General features: G+C 43.8%; 1 protein-coding gene across 2 annotated transcripts in view; it reads left to right on the plus strand.

Moving 5' to 3' along the window:
* Nucleotides 1-8,966: 8,966 nt before the first annotated feature.
* The window catches only part of LOC138743660 (M-phase inducer phosphatase 1-B-like), a 103,289-nt gene continuing 97,031 nt past the window's right edge, over nt 8,967-15,224 (plus strand). Inside the window, exon 1 of one of the 2 annotated variants that reach the window (XM_069899200.1) lies at nt 8,967-9,047. In XM_069899200.1, the coding sequence (XP_069755301.1) occupies nt 9,003-9,047 (45 nt within the window). In that variant the 5' untranslated portion in view covers nt 8,967-9,002. The remainder of the gene's footprint in view (nt 9,048-15,224) is intronic. The other variant, XM_069899205.1, reaches the window with a different exon arrangement.

Genomic DNA, 15,224 nt, shown 5'->3' on the forward strand with positions numbered 1-15,224 from the left:
TGGGCAAGCATGGCGTCGGCAAGTGCAACGACAATGGGCGCCTCCTGTTGGAGCTCTGCGCAGAACAGCGGCTTGTCATTACAAACACCCTTTTTCAGCAGAGGGACAGCCTTAAGACTACCTGGATGCATCCCCGATCCAAACACTGGCACCTCCTGGACTACATCCCGGTGAGAGAAAGAGACAAACGAGATGTACTCCACACCAGGGTCATGCCCAGCGCGGAATGCCACACTGACCACCGGCTGGTTCGCTGCAAGCTCAACCTTCACTTCAAGCCAAAGCCCAGGAACAGTAAAGCCCCTAAAAAGAGGTTCAATGTTGGAAACCTGCAGTCAGACGAAGCGAGAGGAAACTTCCAGGCAAACCTCAAAGCAAAGCTCGACGATGCAATCCGCCTCACGGACCCGTCCCCTGAAACCCTCTGGGATCAGTTGAAGACTACCATACTGCAATCCACTGAAGAGGTACTGGGCTTCTCCTCCAGGAAAAACAAGGACTGGTTCGACGAAAACAGCCAGGAAATCCAGGAGCTGCTGGCAAAGAAACGAGCTGCCCACCAGGCTCACCTTACAAAGCCGTCCTGTCCAGAGAAGAAACAAGCCTTCCGTCGCGCATGCAGCCATCTTCAGCGCAAACTCCGCGAGATCCAAAATGAGTGGTGGACTAGCCTCACCAAGCGAACCCAGCTCAGCACGGACATTGGCGACTTCAGGGGTTTCTACGAGGCTCTAAAGGCTGTGTACGGCCCCTCACCCCAAGTCCAAAGCCCGCTGCGCAGCTCAGACGGCAAAGTCCTCCTCAGCGACAAGATCTCCATCCTCAACCGATGGTCAGAACACTTCCAATCTCTTTTCAGCGCCAACTGCTCAGTCCAAGATTCCGCCCTGCTCCAGCTCCCTCAACAGCCCCTAAGGCTAGAGCTGGATGAGGTCCTCACCCAGGATGAGACATATAAGGCAATCGAACAACTGAAAAGTGGCAAAGCAGCAGGTATGGACGGAATCCCCCCAGAGGTCTGGAAGGCTGGCGGCAAAACTCTGCATGTCAAACTGCATGAGTTTTTCAAGCTTTGTTGGGACCAAGGAAAACTGCCTCAGGACCTTCGTGATGCCACCATCATCACCCTGTACAAAAACAAAGGCGAGAAATCAGACTGCTCAAACTACAGGGGAATCACGCTGCTCTCCATTGCAGGCAAAATCTTCGCTAGGATTCTCCTAAATAGAATAATACCTAGTGTCGCCGAGAATATTCTCCCAGAATCATAGTGCGGCTTTCGCGCAAACAGAGGAACTACTGACATGGTCTTTGCCCTCAGACAGCTCCAAGAAAAGTGCAGAGAACAAAACAAAGGACTCTACATCACCTTTGTTGACCTCACCAAAGCCTTCGACACCGTGAGCAGGAAAGGGCTTTGGCAAATACTAGAACGCCTCGGATGCCCCCCAAAGTTCCTCAACATGGTTATCCAACTGCACGAAAACCAACAAGGTCGGGTCAGATACAGCAATGAGCTCTCTGAACCCTTCTCCATTAACAATGGCGTGAAGCAAGGCTGTGTTCTCGCACCAACCCTCTTTTCAATCTTCTTCAGCATGATGCTGAACCAAGCCATGAAAGACCTCAACAATGAAGACGCTGTTTACATCCGGTACCGCACGGATGGCAGTCTCTTCAATCTGAGGCGCCTGCAAGCTCACACCAAGACACAAGAGAAACTTGTCCGTGAACTACTCTTTGCAGACGATGCCGCTTTAGTTGCCCATTCAGAGCCAGCTCTTCAGCGCTTGACATCCTGTTTTGCGGAAACTGCCAAAATGTTTGGCCTGGAGGTCAGCCTGAAGAAAACTGAGGTCCTCCATCAGCCAGCTCCCCACCATGACTACCAGCCACCCCCACATCTCCATCGGGCACACAAAACTCAAAACGGTCAACCAGTGCTGCACCATTTCAACGGATGCAAGGATCGACAACGAGATAGACAACAGACTCACCAAGGCAAATAGCGCCTTTGGAAGACTACACAAAAGAGTCTGGAAAAACAACCAACTGAAAAACCTCACAAAGAAAAGCGTATACAGAGCCGTTGTCATACCCACACTCCTGTTCGGCTCCGAATCATGGGTCCTCTACCGGCATCACCTACGGCTCCTAGAACGCTTCCACCAGCGTTGTCTCCGCTCCATCCTCAACATTCATTGGAGCGCTTTCATCCCTAACGTCGAAGTACTCGAGATGGCAGATGTTGACAGCATCGAGTCCACGCTGCTGAAGATCCAGCTGCGCTGGGTGGGTCACGTCTCCAGAATGGAGGACCATCGCCTTCCAAGATCGTGTTATATGGCGAGCTCTCCACTGGCCACTGTGACAGAGGTGCACCAAAGAAAAGGTACAAGGACTGCCTAAAGAAATCTCTTGGTGCCTGCCACATTGACCACCGCCAGTGGGCTGATATCGCCTCAAACCTTGCATCTTTTTGCCTCACAGTTTGGCGGGCAGCTACCTCCTTTGAAGAAGACCGCAGAGCCCACCTCACTGACAAAAGGCAAAGGAGGAAAAACCCAACACCCAACCCCAACCAACCAATTTTCCCCTGCAACCGCTGCAACCATGTCTGCCTGTCCCACATCGGACTTGTCAGACACAAACGAGCCTGCAGTTGACGTGGACATTTACCCCCTCCATAAATCTTCGTCCGCGAAGCCAAGCCAAAGAAAGAATTATTGGCGGCTGGTAAAAGATAACAATGAGGGCTTCAGACTGTTCAAACTGAGGACCAACCCACTGACCAGCTTGTTCACAGAAGGCATGGACTAGTAGGGCCAAACTGGCCTGTTCTGTGCTGTCTATGGTTACTTATTTAAAGTATTACAAAAGTTCAATCTGCCAGAAAAATATATTAATTGGATTAAAGCATTATATAATGGACCATTGGCAAAGGTAGTAATAAATGGATATGTATCGAACCAATTCAAATTAAGTAGATCAACTAGGCAGGCATGTCCATTATCCCCCTCATTGTTCGCCTTAGCAATAGAACCATTGGCAGAGCTGATAAGAATAGAAAATAAAAGGGAAAAAAATAAAGGAGAAGGAGTATAAAATCAGTTTATTTGCAGATGACATCATAGTATACCTAACAAAACCAGAAATATCAATAAAAGAATTACATAAGAAAATGAAGGAGTATGGAGAAATATCGGGGTACAAGATCAACGCAAATAAAAGTCAAGTGATGCCAGTGAGTAACGCGTATTATACAGAACTTAAAAAAGAATCACCATTTAAATGGCAAGCACAAGCAATCTGATACCTAGGGATCAGGTTAGATAATAACTTAAGCCACTTGTACAAACTAAATTATCAGCCACTAATAAAGAAATTGCAGGAAGACTTAGAACTTGGAAAGAACTACCGCTAATGTTGATAAGGAGGGTGAATTGCATTAAAATGAATGTGTTCCCAAGGATACAATATCTTATTTCAAATGTTACCAATTCCCATAACAGAGAAATTTTTTTGTTGAACTAAAGAGAATAATAAAGAAATTCTTGTGGAAAGGGGGGAAACCGAGGGTTGCACTAGATAAATTAACAGAGAGGTACAACTAAGGTGGTTTGCAGTTACCAAACTTCAGAAATTATTATAGAGCCGCACAATTAAGGTATTTATCAGATTTTTACCAGATGAGAGAAAAACCAGAGTGGACTAAGATAGAACTAGATAAAATAGGGGAGAAGGTTCCGGAACATCTACTTTATAAGTGGGTTAAAAGCTGGTGCAATATAAAAGCTCACCATTATTGCATCATTTACTTAATATATGGAAGAAGATTCACGTAGAAAGGAAAAAAATTTATTACCAAATACCAAAATTGTTATTGACGCAAAATCCACTAATCCCTTTTACAATAGATAACCTTTCCTTTAGAGAATGGGAAAGAAAAGGAATCAAAAGAATAGAAAATTGTTTTTTGGGAAATAATTTATTAACATTTCAATAGTTGAAGGACAAATATGGAATAACTCACGATACAATGTTTGCATACCATCAACTGAAAGCTTATTTAAAGGATAAATTGGGAAACAGCTTGAGATTACCAGAAGGAAGCAGCTTTGAATATGTGATTACAGACACAATGATAATTAAAAGATTTATAACGAACATGTACATCAAGCTGCAAGATAAGGAAAATTATGAAATAAGCTATAAACCCAAATAAAAGTGGGAAAAGGACTTAAACATAAAGATAAAGAATGAAGCATGGGAAAAGTTATGTTCTGGAACTATGAAGAATACAATAAACACAAGGTTATGCATGATACAGTATAATTGGTTACACAGGTTATATATCACTCCTCAAAAATTAAAAGAATGGGATCATTATACATTATAAGATAGGTGTTTTCGCTGTAAAAATGAAATGGGAACAATAATATATACAAAGTGGGGATGTACGAAAGTGAATATGTTTTGGAAAGAACTAAATCAGGTATTAAATAAAATTTCCAAAAAAAACCCAAAAAAATCCAGAGATCTCTATTTTAAGTAACATAAGAAGTAAAGAATTAGGCCTCAAATTGGATAAAGCACAAAAAAAAATTCATTATGATAGCCTTAGCAGTAGCAAAAAAATGTATAATGTTAACTTGGAAAATGGAAGAGCCTGAGAATACAGCAATGGTACATGGAAATGAATAAGTGTATTCCATTGGAAAAAATAACATAATTTAAAAAATAAAGTTACATTGTTTGAACAAATTTGGGAACCATACATGGAACGTATCAGAGAGGGCTTGCCTCGGACCTCCTCCCCTAAAATGATAAGAAGACAAAACTATTAGATTTAGTGTGTAAAAATAGATGACACATTTTTCTTGTTTGTTTTTCCCTTCTGTGAAGATACTGTTTTATGGTTTTATTGTATTGTATAAGTTGAATATTTATTGGTTTTGGAGGGGGGTGGGAAGGGGGGAGGGAGGGAAGGGGGTAAAAGGGGGGGGAAATGCCACTGTGTATATTTAATGAGAAACATTTGTACATATTTTGGTTGATATGGTTCACAGTGTGAGAAATAAAAAATTTTAAAAAAAAATCTCAGGCTCAACACCATCTGGGGTTAAGTAGCACAATTGATTGGCTCCCTAACCACCACAATTATCTCTCATTCTCTCCACCACTGCTACCCCTTGGATGTAATGTGGACAACATATAGATTGTATGGAAGTCATTTCGACAGCACCTCCCAAATCTGTGACCTATAATCACCAAGAAAAGTTCTCCTCTGGGGTCCATGCAATCCTGAAATGGAAACGTGCCATGATTCCTTCTTTGTTATTGAAACCAAATCATCTAGATATGTGAAGGTAAAGTCAAGATCATGTCCCACTCTGTCCATTAAATGTTGGAAAGTCTGTGTGGCATTCTTGAACCCAAAAGACATCCTTCTGAATTCAAAAATGCCAAAGGGTGTAATAGCTATTTTTGAAATGTCATCCAGGTGGAAGGGGATCTAATGATACCCCTGGACCTTGGAAAAGAAGTAGGCTCCCTGCAGATTGGGCATGAAGTCCTGTAAATGGGGTAGTGAACTGGTGTGGTAACCTCATTTAACCTGCAGTAATCACTGCAGGGTCTCCATCCACCTGCGGCCTCGGTTACCATGGAACTATTGGAATGTTGCACAATACCCATGTCCTCCACCCTTTCAAACTCTTCTTTGGCCAGATGAAGTTTATCTGAAGGTAACTTGCGAGCTCGGGCATGCAGCAGCGGTATGTGGTGCTGCACCCCATGTTTTAGCATTGCAGAGTTGAATTGCAGTGTAATTATTGTGGGGAATTCCACCAACAACCTAGCGAATTCATTCTTTGAACGAGTAATGGAGTCTAAATATGGATCTGGCAGCTTGACCTCACCAAGGGTGAAGGTGTGGGAAGTGTTGGTATGAATGAACATTTATCCCTCTAGATCAACCAGCAGACCATGTGCTCTGATAAAATTCATCTGTCAGTAGCGGTTGTGTGACTGCAGCCAATGTGAATGTCCACGTAAACTTAGTATCACCGAACTGAAGTCGGATCCTACACGTGCCAAATGTCTGGATAGTACTGCAGTTTGCAGCTTTCGATAATGGTCTGGGTTTTCTGTTACAAGTGTCAGGTCCTGAAGGGAGAAGCACGATGATCTCAGCCCCTGTATCCACCAAGAAACACCAGACATATAAAAAGCTGTCTCACTGGCCAGCCGCCACAGCCATTAGCGATGACTGGCCTCAGCGTTTCCCTGAAACACACAGGGAGGTTAGCAGCGGTGAGCTTCAGTGCCCCATCGTTGATGCTAAAAACACCTATTGGTGCTATCTTCGTCCCATTGTCTCCTGACTGACTGGCGATCTGACAACAGATTTGATCAACCCTGCTGCTGGTCTAATGTTGGAGTTGCATGGTCCTGCTGTTGTGAGCAGGATCTGGTGACCTGTCCTACAGATGTTACGTTTTCTTGCTTAGCCTGTCATAGAATGTCAGCATGGGTTGCAACTCCTCATTGGTCATAGAAATCCTCATCAGCCAGCAGCATGTGGATATCTTCTGCAACTGCTCCAAGAAAGCCTGCTCAAACATGAGGCAGGGCCTATGCCCTTCTGCTAGTGCCAGTATTTCTTTCATGAGCGCGGTAGGGGTCCTGCCTCCCTAGACATCCAAGTAAAGTAAACAGGCAGCTTGCTCACATCGTGAGAGGCCAAAGGTATGGATGAGCAGACTCTTGAGCACCATATACTTGCCCTCCTCCGGAGGCTACTGCAGAAAATCAAAAACTCAGCATGCCATCCCTTAATCCAGGGCACTTACAATGTAGTCATACTGCGTGAAACCAGATGTTATCTGCCCCTACTGGAATTGGGCTTTTGCTTGGTCAAACCATACACGTGGTTGTGAAGTCCAGAATATTGGCAGTTTCAGAGCATGCATTGAAGAAATATTTTCCATGTTGGGGTCCAAGTATCATTTGGATTGTTGGGGGTCACCAATGTAGCAAAATCTTCTTTGGCTTGGCTTCGCAGACGAAGATTTATGGAGGGGGTAAATGTCCACGTCAGCTGCAGGCTCGTTTGTGGCTGACAAGTCCGATGTGGGACAGGCAGACACGGTTGCAGCGGTTGCAAGGGAAAATTGGTTGGTTGGGGTTGGATGTTGGGTTTTTCCTCCTTTGCCTTTTGTCAGTGAGGTGGGCTCTGCGGTCTTCTTCAAAGGAGGTTGCTGCCCGCCAAACTGTGAGGCGCCAAGATGCACGGTTTGAGGCGATATCAGCCCACTGGCGGTGGTCAATGTGGCAGGCACCAAGAGATTTCTTTAGGCAGTCCTTGTACCTTTTCTTTGGTGCACCTCTGTCACGGTGGCCAGTGGAGAGCTCGCCATATAACACGATCTTGGGAAGGCGATGGTCCTCCATTCTGGAGACGTGACCCACCCAGCGCAGCTGGATCTTCAGCAGCGTGGACTCGATGCTGTCGACATCTGCCATCTCGAGTACTTCGACGTTAGGGATGAAAGCGCTCCAATGAATGTTGAGGATAGAGTGGAGACAACGCTGGTGGAAGCGTTCTAGGAGCCGTAGGTGATGCCGGTAGAGGACCCATGTTTCGGAGCTGAACAGGAGTGTGGGTATGACAACGGCTCTGTATACGCTTATCTTTGTGAGGTTTTTCCAGTTGGTTGTTTTTCCAGACTCTTTTGTGTAGTCTTCCAAAGGCGCTATTTGCCTTGGCGAGTCTGTTGTCTATCTCATTGTCGATCCTTGCATCTGATGAAATGGTGCATCTGAGATAGGTAAACTGGTTGACCGTTTTGAGTTTTGTGTGCCCGATGGAGATGTGGGGGTGGCTGGTAGTCATGGTGGGGAGCTGGCTGATGGAGGACCTCAGTTTTCTTCAGGCTGACTTCCAGGCCAAACATTTTGGCAGTTTCCACAAAACAGGACGTCAAGCGCTGAAGAGCTGGCTCTGAATGGGCAACTAAAGCGGCATCGTCTGCAAAGAGTAGTTCACGGACAAGTTTCTCTTGTGTCTTGGTGTGAGCTTGCAGGCGCCTCAGATTGAAGAGACTGCCATCCGTGCGGTACCGGATGTAAACAGCGTCTTCATTGTTGAGGTCTTTCATGGCTTGGTTCAGCATCATGCTGAAGAAGATTGAAAAGAGGGTTGGTGCGAGAACACAGCCTTGCTTCACGCCATTGTTAATGGAGAAGGGTTCAGAGAGCTCATTGCTGTATCTGACCCGACCTTGTTGGTTTTCGTGCAGTTGGATAACCATGTTGAGGAACTTTGGGGGACATCCGATGCGCTCTAGTATTTGCCAAAGCCCTTTCCTGCTCACAGTGTCGAAGGCTTTGGTTTGGTCTTCAAAGGTGATGTAGCTCAACCTTCACTTCAAGCCAAAGCCCAGGAACAGTAAAGCCCCCAGAAAGAGGTTCAATGTTGGAAACCTGCAGTCAGACGAAGCGAGAGGAAACTTCCAGGCAAACCTCAAAGCAAAGCTCGACGATGCAATCCACCTCTCGGACCCGTCCCCTGAAACCCTCTGGGATCAGTTGAAGACTACCATACTGCAATCCACTGAAGAGGTACTGGGCTTCTCCTCCAGGAAAAACAAGGACTGGTTCGACGAAAACAGCCAGGAAATCCAGGAGCTGCTGGCAAAGAAGCGAGCTGCCCACCAGGCTCACCTTACAAATGTAGCAAAATATTCTATAGTTATATATATGTTATATTATGTATATGTTATAGTTACTATAGACGTCGGTGTACATGTTATCGAGTTGATGTATACGCTGGGAAGGTGATGTACACACTGTGGAGTTTAGTGCAACACTGACATCTCCAGGCTTGCATGTTGGGTGTGTATACATTACTGCTTCTGTCACATAGACCTGTCGTGACATCATCAGTTATGTCATCAGCCCAGTTAAAAAAATCTGTGTTGGATGCAGGTCAATTTCCCATGTTTTCCACAGCAAGTCCGCCATTTTTGGAGCCAGTTCACTTGGTGAGTTTCCACAACATTTTAAATATACACAACTGTATACACAAGCTAATATGTAATCTGTACTTACCACAATTGGGGCTTGCCAGACGAGTCTGGAGTTTATCAAGACGTGCAATCATTTTGTATACAAGAGACACAAGATACAAGTGTTGCATGCAGGAAGCTTTTGCATCCGCTACGTTTGGTTACATCCCATTCTTCTATCGGGATTTCTGATCTATGTTATTGCCTTATAGGACCATGGACACATATGCAGTCAGAAGTTGCCTGAACAGACATTATGCAGTGGATAATTATACAGATCTATTTCAATTTAAGTTAAACAAAAGTAAACACAAACATCAACAGCACAAAATTTTTAAAGTGTGCAGTTCTTTTTCTTTTAGAGATTCAATCTGTCAGGTGCTTTGACAACTCGTGTGGATCTTCTCAACATACGTACTTGTGTCAGCTTTGCTGGTCCACGACTGTCTAGCACTGGTGGTGTTTCCTCTGTTGCAGTACAGACTGGATCTTCTGCATTTGTATGTTCCTGTAGCACCTCATATTTTCAGCAGGCTCTTTCAATTTCTCTTCAGTATTTGACCAACCTCTTTTCTAACAGTGCCAGATCTTGGATTTACTTCCTGCAGAACAGTGGCCTTATTTTCCCAGGAGTTAGCATCTCTGAGTCTCACTGTGTCATGTTCTGCCAGTGGCCCCAAGCTTCTTACTGACTTGTTTATTTTTTTGTCTCCTTTGCAGATGCTTTTGCTTCAGTTTGACATCTCTAATCTTGTTTGAGTCTGCAGAGTAGGGAAGTGTGGTGGGTAGTCTACGTCCCATCAGGAGTTCAACAAGTGACATGACATGTTCAAGTGGTGAAGTTCTAACTACTAGATATGGATCTGAGCCACTGTCTTGTGCAGCTGTTAACAATGTGAACTCCTTTCTCTGCTTTACTGTTTGACTGGGGATGCAGAGGACTTGAAATCACTTGTCAAAAATTATATTCTTCTGCAGAGTTCTGGAATTTTCTGGAATTTGTCTCATTGTCATGAGACAGTTTGAGGAATTCCATGTCTTACAAAGATCAACTTCATGTATTTGACCATGCAGGCAGCAGACAGGTTGGGAAGCAGCGCCATCTCAGGTTAGTTCAATAGAGAGCTCCTCTGATAAGTCTATTCTAGTCATGGGTTCCTTTGTCTGCTTTCCATGATGTTTCAGACAGGTCTCACAGCTGGAAACTATCCTGTCAATATCAGCATTTATCCATGGCCAATAAACAGCAGTTCTGGCCCTCCTCTTGCAATTTTCCATTCCAAGGGGCCCCTCATGCACCCTTTTCAGCATCTCTTGTCACAGTGATTGAGAAATGACAATTCTGCTCTGGCTGAGTAGAAGCCTATTGACAACACGCAGCTCGGCTCTGATGTTAAAGTATGGCTGACATTCACCTCTAGGCCATCTTTCATTCAGATTCTTGATGCCCTTCTGTAGAACTATGTCCTTATCTGTTTCAGCCGCGATCTGCTTGGATTTCATGTCAGATACAGGAAGAGATTCAGTGATCAGATTCACATGGAATTTCACATCGGTCTCTCTTATTGTGTGCTTCACTCTGTGACATTGCCCTGGGCAACAAATCCATCAGCATAAGTTTCCCTGGTGTGTACCTGTACATCAATTCAAAGTCATAATGTTGTAGCTTCATCTTCAGTCTTTGGATTCACGGCAACATCTCACTGAGGTTTTTCTTGATTTGGCTATTAATGGCTTGTGGTCTGTCTCTGCCACGAATATTGGTGACCATTCACATAGCTGTGGAATTTCTCGAGTCCATAGACCAGACTTAGGCACTCTTTCAATGTGCATATTGATATTCAAATGTAGTAATTGTCCTTGATGCCCATGCAACTAGCCTCCAATCTTCTTCCATACCCTGAAGATGTGAACCCGCTACCATCCAAAGTTGAGGCCATTACCAAAAAACGCAAAACCTGCTACGGTTAAAAGCCTACAGAAATTCTTGGGAATGGTAAATTTTTACCTTTAACTTTCACCTGGAGTCTACATGGGCCTTTTATGTCAATGTGCTGTCCATTGTAGGCCTTGAGCCGAACAGAATGTGGATGGATGTGTAATGGATCTTCATTACCCTGATATCACACTCAGATCAAATTGGCCTTTGCTCCTGTATCCAACTTGAAAGGAATATATGCTCTATTTGCATGCAACGGCACCATCCACTTGCCCTGCTCAACTCTGTTCATGCTTGGCTGTTCAGTGTCTGTTGGTTTGAAACTTCCTGCTCTACTATGCCCACAAATAAAGCATTACCATATAACCATATAACCACTTGCAGCACAGAACAGGCCAGTTCGGCCCTACTAGTCCATGCCGTAACAAATCCTCACCCTCCTAGTCCCACTGACCAGCACCCGGTCCATACCCCTCCAGTTCTCTCCTATCCATGGAACTATCTAGTCTTTCCTTAAATGTAACCAATGATCCTGCCTTGACCACGTCTGTCGGAAGCTCATTCCACATCTCCACCACCCTTTGCGTAAAGAAATTTCCCCTCATGTTCCTCTTATAATTTTCCCCCTTCAATCTTAAACCATGCCCTCTAGTTTGAATCTCCCCCACTCTTAATTGAAAAAGCCTATCCACGTTTACTCTGTCTGTCACTTTAAAAATCTTAAACACCTCTATCAAGTCCCCTCTCAATCTTCTACACTCCAGAGAAAAAGGCCCCAGTCTGCACAACCTTTCCCTGCAACTCAAACCTTGAAATCCTGTCAACATTCTCGTGAACCTTCTCTGCACTCTCTCTATTTTGTTTATATCTTTCCTATAATTTGGTGACCAAAACTGTACACAGTACTCCAAATTCGGCCTCACCAATGCCTTGTACAATTTCATCATAACCTCCCTACTCTTGAATTCAATAACTCCGATTTATGAAGGCCAACATTCCAAATGCCTGCTTCACCACACCATCTACCTGAGTATCAGCCTTGAGGGTACTATTTACCACAACTCCTAAATCTATTTGTTGCTCTGCACATCTCAATAGCCTACCATTTAATGCATATGACCTATTTAGATTTGCCTTTCCAAAATGTAACACCTCACACTTACCTGTATTAAATTCCATCAGCCATTTTTCAGCCCACACCTCCAGCCTTCCTAAATCACCTTTTAATCTATGGTTATCTTCCTCACTGTCCACAACACCACCAATCTTTGTATCATCCGCAAACTTGCTTATCCAATTCTCCACCCCTACTTCCAGATCGTTAATATATACAACAAACAATAGTGGACCCAGGACAGATTCCTGAGGAACTCCAGAAGTCACTGGCCTCAATTGGACGAACAATTTTCTACCACTACTCTCTGACACCTCCCATCCAACCATTGCTGAATCCATTTCACTACCTCCTCATTTATACCTAATGCCTCCACCTTTTTTCCTAACCTCCTGTGGGGAACTTTGTCAAAAGCTTTACTAAAGTCTAAATAGACAACATCCACAGCTTTCCCTTCATCAACCTTTTTTGTAACCCCCTTGAAAAACTCAATCAGGTTTGTCATGCATGATCTACCCCTGACAAAACCATGCTGATTACTCCCTTGCAATCCCTGTACCTCCAAATAATTGTAAATAGCATCCCTCAGAACACTTTCCATCAACTTGCCCACCACAGACGTCAGACTCACGGAACTATAATTCCCAGGTTTACATTTAGACCCTTTCTTAAACAGCGGAACCACATGCGCCACCCTCCAATCCTTTGGCACTACCCCCATGGCCAGTGACATCCTAAATATCTCTGTTAATAGCCCCACTATCTGTCCACTAGCCTCCCTGAGTGTTCTTGGGAATATTTTGTCCGGTCCTGGAGATTTATCCACCTTTATCTTTTTCAACACAACCATCACAACCTCCTCAGTTATCCTTATATGCTTCATTACCTCCCTACTATTTTTCTTTACCTTAATTGGTTCAATATTTTTTTCCCTAGTGAATACCGAGGCAAAGAAATCATTCAAAATTTCCCCCATTTCCTCTGACTTCTCACTCAACCTACCCTCACTATCTACAAGGGGTCCAATTTTATCCCTCACTAATCTTTTACTTTTAATGTACTTATAGAAACCCTTTGGATTTATTTTTACTCTGTCTGCCAAAGCCTCTTCGTGCCTTTTTTTGGCCTTTCTAATTTCTTTCTTAAGATTCCTTCTACACTCCTTGTAGTCCTCCTTCAAATCGTCAGCTCTCTGTTCTTTATACCTCTTGTACACCTCCCTTTTTCTCCTAACCAAATTTCTAATATTCCTCAAAATCCAAGACTCCCTATGACTTCCAGCCTTTCCTTTGATCCTCACTGGGACATAACTACTCTGTACCCTCAAAATTTCTTTTTTGAATATCCTCCATTTCTCATTTACACCCTAACCTGAAAATATCCTGTCCTACTCGATACTCCCCAAATCCCTTCTTATTCCTTTGAAATTTGCTCTTCTCCAATCCAGAACCTCAACTTTAGGCCCCTCCTTGCTCCTCCCTAAAACTACCTTAAAACTAACAGAATTATGATTACTAGACCCAATTGGATCTCCAACATTAATGTCTGATACCTGACCTAGCTCATTCCGTAACAGGAGATCCAGTATTACACTGTCCCGAATCAGTTCTTCTACTAATTGATTCAGAAAACAATCTTGAACAGATTTAACAAACTCTAGCCCGTCCAGCCCTCTAACTGTATGGGTATCCCAATCAATGTGAGGGAAGTTAAAATCTCCCATTATCACTACCTTATGATTCTCACACATATACATTATCTCTCTACACCTTTATTGAGGGCAGATTTTTCTATAGCGAGCACACTTTCACTTAAGTTTTGTTTCTTTTTGGAAAAACATTGCTTCACATAGTGATTCTACCCTTTACTCTTTATTACAGACTTTTCCATAGGCTGGGCATTGTTTTGGTGCACGATGAGTGCTACACTGTTTACAATTAAATATCTGTCTTTTTGCTCTTTCCTTGGTCTTATTCTCTGTTTGTGTGTGCATCTAGACACTGTGGCTATGGCTGTGCTTTCGTTCTCACTTGTCCTTGCACTCTTGCCAAACTTTATCGCATGTTGCAGAGCTAATTCTCTGGTGTGGCATATCTTCACAGCTCCAGCTAAGCTCTCTCTCTTCCAACAACCACTCTCTCACTTTGTTAATAATTCCAAGCACAATTTGATCATGGATCATTGAATCTTGCAGTGATCCAAATGTGCATGCTTTCAATTTCAAGTCCGTTAAACAAGTATCAAAGCTCTCTGCTTGTAGCTGCAAGCGTGAGTGAAACACATACCTCTCGAACATTTCATTTTCCTTTGGTGAGCAGTGTTCAAACATCTCAATAACCTTGTCAAAATTGCCCTGGTCATCTGCCTCAACAAAATCAAATGTGTTGAAAACCTCTAATGCTTGAGGTCCCGCCATGATAAGTAGCAGTGCAATCTTCTATGCATCTGGTTTGCTGTAGAGTCCAATGGCTTATAGATACAGCATGAATCATTATTTGAAAAACTTCTACTTATGGTTGACATTCCCAATCCAATTCACAATGTCAGGCATCTTCACACTTTCCATGTCTCCTGCTAATTTCCCACTCCTGGTACCATGTGATGGTTCTTCTATTGTGATAATTAAATACAAGTATGCAAAAGACCCAAGTTTCTTTATCAACTCACAACTTTGTGGGACATATCCATTTTGTGCATCTAACCCAAGGTTGGACATTCTGTCTCCAATACCCTCTAGTGGTCAGGAGGATCACCAGAAAAGGGGGGAGGGGGGAAAAAGAGAGGCAAGGGGAAGGATCATGGTCCCACAGGCAGGAGGTAATAGGTGGATAAGGGAGGGAGGACAGACACAGCAGCAAACAGGGTGAGGGGGATGGCTTTGTGAATGGAGAGGGAAGGGGTGGGGAGCTGGAGGAACGGAGACAGAGACAGAAAGAGAAAGACTTCAGGAAGGGGTTTAAAAGAAATTGGAGGTCGACATTAATACGGTCTGGTTGGAGAGAATGCAGACAGAATATAATATACTCCATTTTGTAGATATCTTCAGTTTGGTAGTGCACAAGGCCATGGATAGGCATGAAACCTTTGGAATTAAAGTGGT

The sequence above is a fragment of the Narcine bancroftii genome, chromosome 9 (genome assembly GCF_036971445.1).
Source record: "Narcine bancroftii isolate sNarBan1 chromosome 9, sNarBan1.hap1, whole genome shotgun sequence".
Lineage (NCBI taxonomy): Eukaryota > Metazoa > Chordata > Chondrichthyes > Torpediniformes > Narcinidae > Narcine > Narcine bancroftii.